This window comes from Egretta garzetta, unplaced genomic scaffold (assembly GCF_000687185.1).
Source record: "Egretta garzetta isolate BGI_Z169 unplaced genomic scaffold, ASM68718v1 scaffold372, whole genome shotgun sequence".
Taxonomy (NCBI): domain Eukaryota; kingdom Metazoa; phylum Chordata; class Aves; order Pelecaniformes; family Ardeidae; genus Egretta; species Egretta garzetta.
The window spans coordinates 274,692-276,689 of record NW_009258889.1 but is presented as its reverse complement, the minus strand read 5'-3'; the positions used below and the strand labels follow the sequence as shown (position 1 = coordinate 276,689).

Here is a 1,998-nt window from a genome sequence, read left to right as displayed (position 1 = left end):
AACGCCTGGGGCCGACGGTCGATAGGCGCAGGATGAATTTGGGAGGAGAGACTGGTACCTTCCAGCCACACCGAGTGGCACCCGGGGCAGGGAGCGTCATGGGGGCCACTTGAGGGCTGGGAGCGCTTTGCCCTGGCTCACTTGCACGTGTACCCGGTGGGTTTATATCCATATATTGTGGTGTTGTATTTATAAGGCTGCCTGAAGGGTCAGGGCACCGCTCATACCTGCAGAAAGCACCGCTCATACCTGCAGAAAGCACCCAGGGGCCTCACCGGGAGCTCAGCACCCGGGCTCCACGCTGGGGCAGCCGGGGGCAGGAGAGTCCCGGTGCAGCGGAGCACCGGAGCACCGGCTCCCTCCGGTTGATGCCCGGGATTACCAAGCACAGTAGCAGCTTCCCAAGCCCGTGGGCAGGCGTGCGCTCGCGACCTGCCCCGCTGCGGCCGTCTCGCCCTGCTCTCCGTTGCATCCCTCCCCTCCCAAAGGCTTCCAGCCCCTTCTGCGGTGAGGGACAGTGGCTGGTGGCAGCCAGAGCCCCCAAGCCACAGGAAACCTCTAATAAGAGGCTGTTTAAATTCGACGTCAAGGCTTAAGTCCTCTACTTATTTCCTAATCGCTGTTATTTGCTGAGCTGTGCGGATCCAGCCACCCAGCCCGCACCCTTGGCAGGTCCTCATCCCCGAGAGCCTTTTGCTCCGCTCCCGCCTGGCGGCGCAGAGCCCGGGAGCTCACAGCTCTGCCGTAGCCCTCGCCCATGGGGCTCAGGATCGCTGCCCCCAGGCAGACAGCCCCCGCAGCAGTGTGCTGGTGCACCGGGGGAGCTCACCGACCCCAGCGGGTGGGCAGGGGTCCCCTGTGCCGAACCCCACCGGGGCCGAGGAGAGGCTGCCCGTTCCCCCTGCCCTCAGCCCACGCTGTCGCGTTGCCTCTCCCAAGCTGTGCCAGGGCTGGGACAGTTTGGGGCACCAAGCCCACCCCATGGCAGGCAGCGGGTACCCCGGGCAGGCAGGGCTGCCTGTACCACGTCACCCAGCACACCCGCGAGGGACAGTACCTGGGAGGCAGCCGAGCCGGCTCGGGGGTCAAAGATCCGCAGTTTCTTGTCCTGTTGAGATAAAAAGAAAACAGAGGAGGGTTAAGGACCCCGGGGCCAGTGGGATGTCAGGCCGTGTTAGGCAGAAGGCTGGAGCGAGCAGCCCCCCTCCTTCCTGCCCATCACTCTCCTGCCTGCAGTGCCTGCCCCTACGCTTGCACAGCATCCTCCAGGTCCTGCCCCACACCGTGGGTTGGGGCACACCCCCAGGACCCCCCCAGCTTCACCTGACACCCTCAAAACTTCTCCCAGAGAAGGGGGGAGCCTCCAAAGCAGAGCCAGGGCTGGAGCCCCACCTCTTGGATGCCACCCTGCCAGCGCTCCCCAGCATCCTGCGGGCAGGAGAGCGAGCCCTCCCCTGCCTGGCACCCCGCAGCCAAACGGGGCGTGGGACGTCCCTCGGAAAGGGCGCAGAGGCAGCAGGGAGGTGCCCCGGTGCCAGCCTTGCTGCCAGGGTGCTATCTGGGGAGCGCACACTGTGCCAGCCAGACCCACGCAGCACAGCACGGCGTTGCTGTGGGCCTCGGGGGCCACACGGCACGGCTCAGGGGTCTTGGGCTCCACACTCAGCCTGTTGGCTTGGCACGGGGCTCCAACCGCTCGCTCAGCCTGCACACTCGGTCTGCACGCTTGGCCGGCCTCCGTGCTTCATCTTGGGCCCAGCTCTGCACGCTCAGCCGGGCTCACACGCTCGGTCCCGCTCTACTGTAGAACTGTAGATCCATCTTAAATTGCTAGCATTGTGTTTTAGGCTAACTTACTAATCATATGAAGTAAACTACAGATAAGAAACTAACGCTGTAGGGAATGTGGAAGAGGAGAGATTAGTAGGAAATGGCCCATCTTTGTTACAGGCCTTGGGAGGCATGTAGGAGAACAAAGAGTCCAGCACTTTGTCGATA

At 63.6% G+C, this 1,998-nt stretch overlaps 1 protein-coding gene across 1 annotated transcript in view; it reads right to left on the bottom strand.

Moving 5' to 3' along the window:
- Window positions 1-243: 243 nt before the first annotated feature.
- Window positions 244-1,998, bottom strand: part of LOC118451793 (coronin-7-like) — a 7,110-nt gene continuing 5,355 nt past the window's right edge. Inside the window, exons 6-7 of the mRNA XM_035889685.1 lie at window positions 1,025-1,108; window positions 244-249 (exon numbers count right to left, since the gene is read on the bottom strand). Of these exons, the coding sequence (XP_035745578.1) occupies window positions 244-249; window positions 1,025-1,108 (90 nt within the window). The remainder of the gene's footprint in view (window positions 250-1,024; window positions 1,109-1,998) is intronic.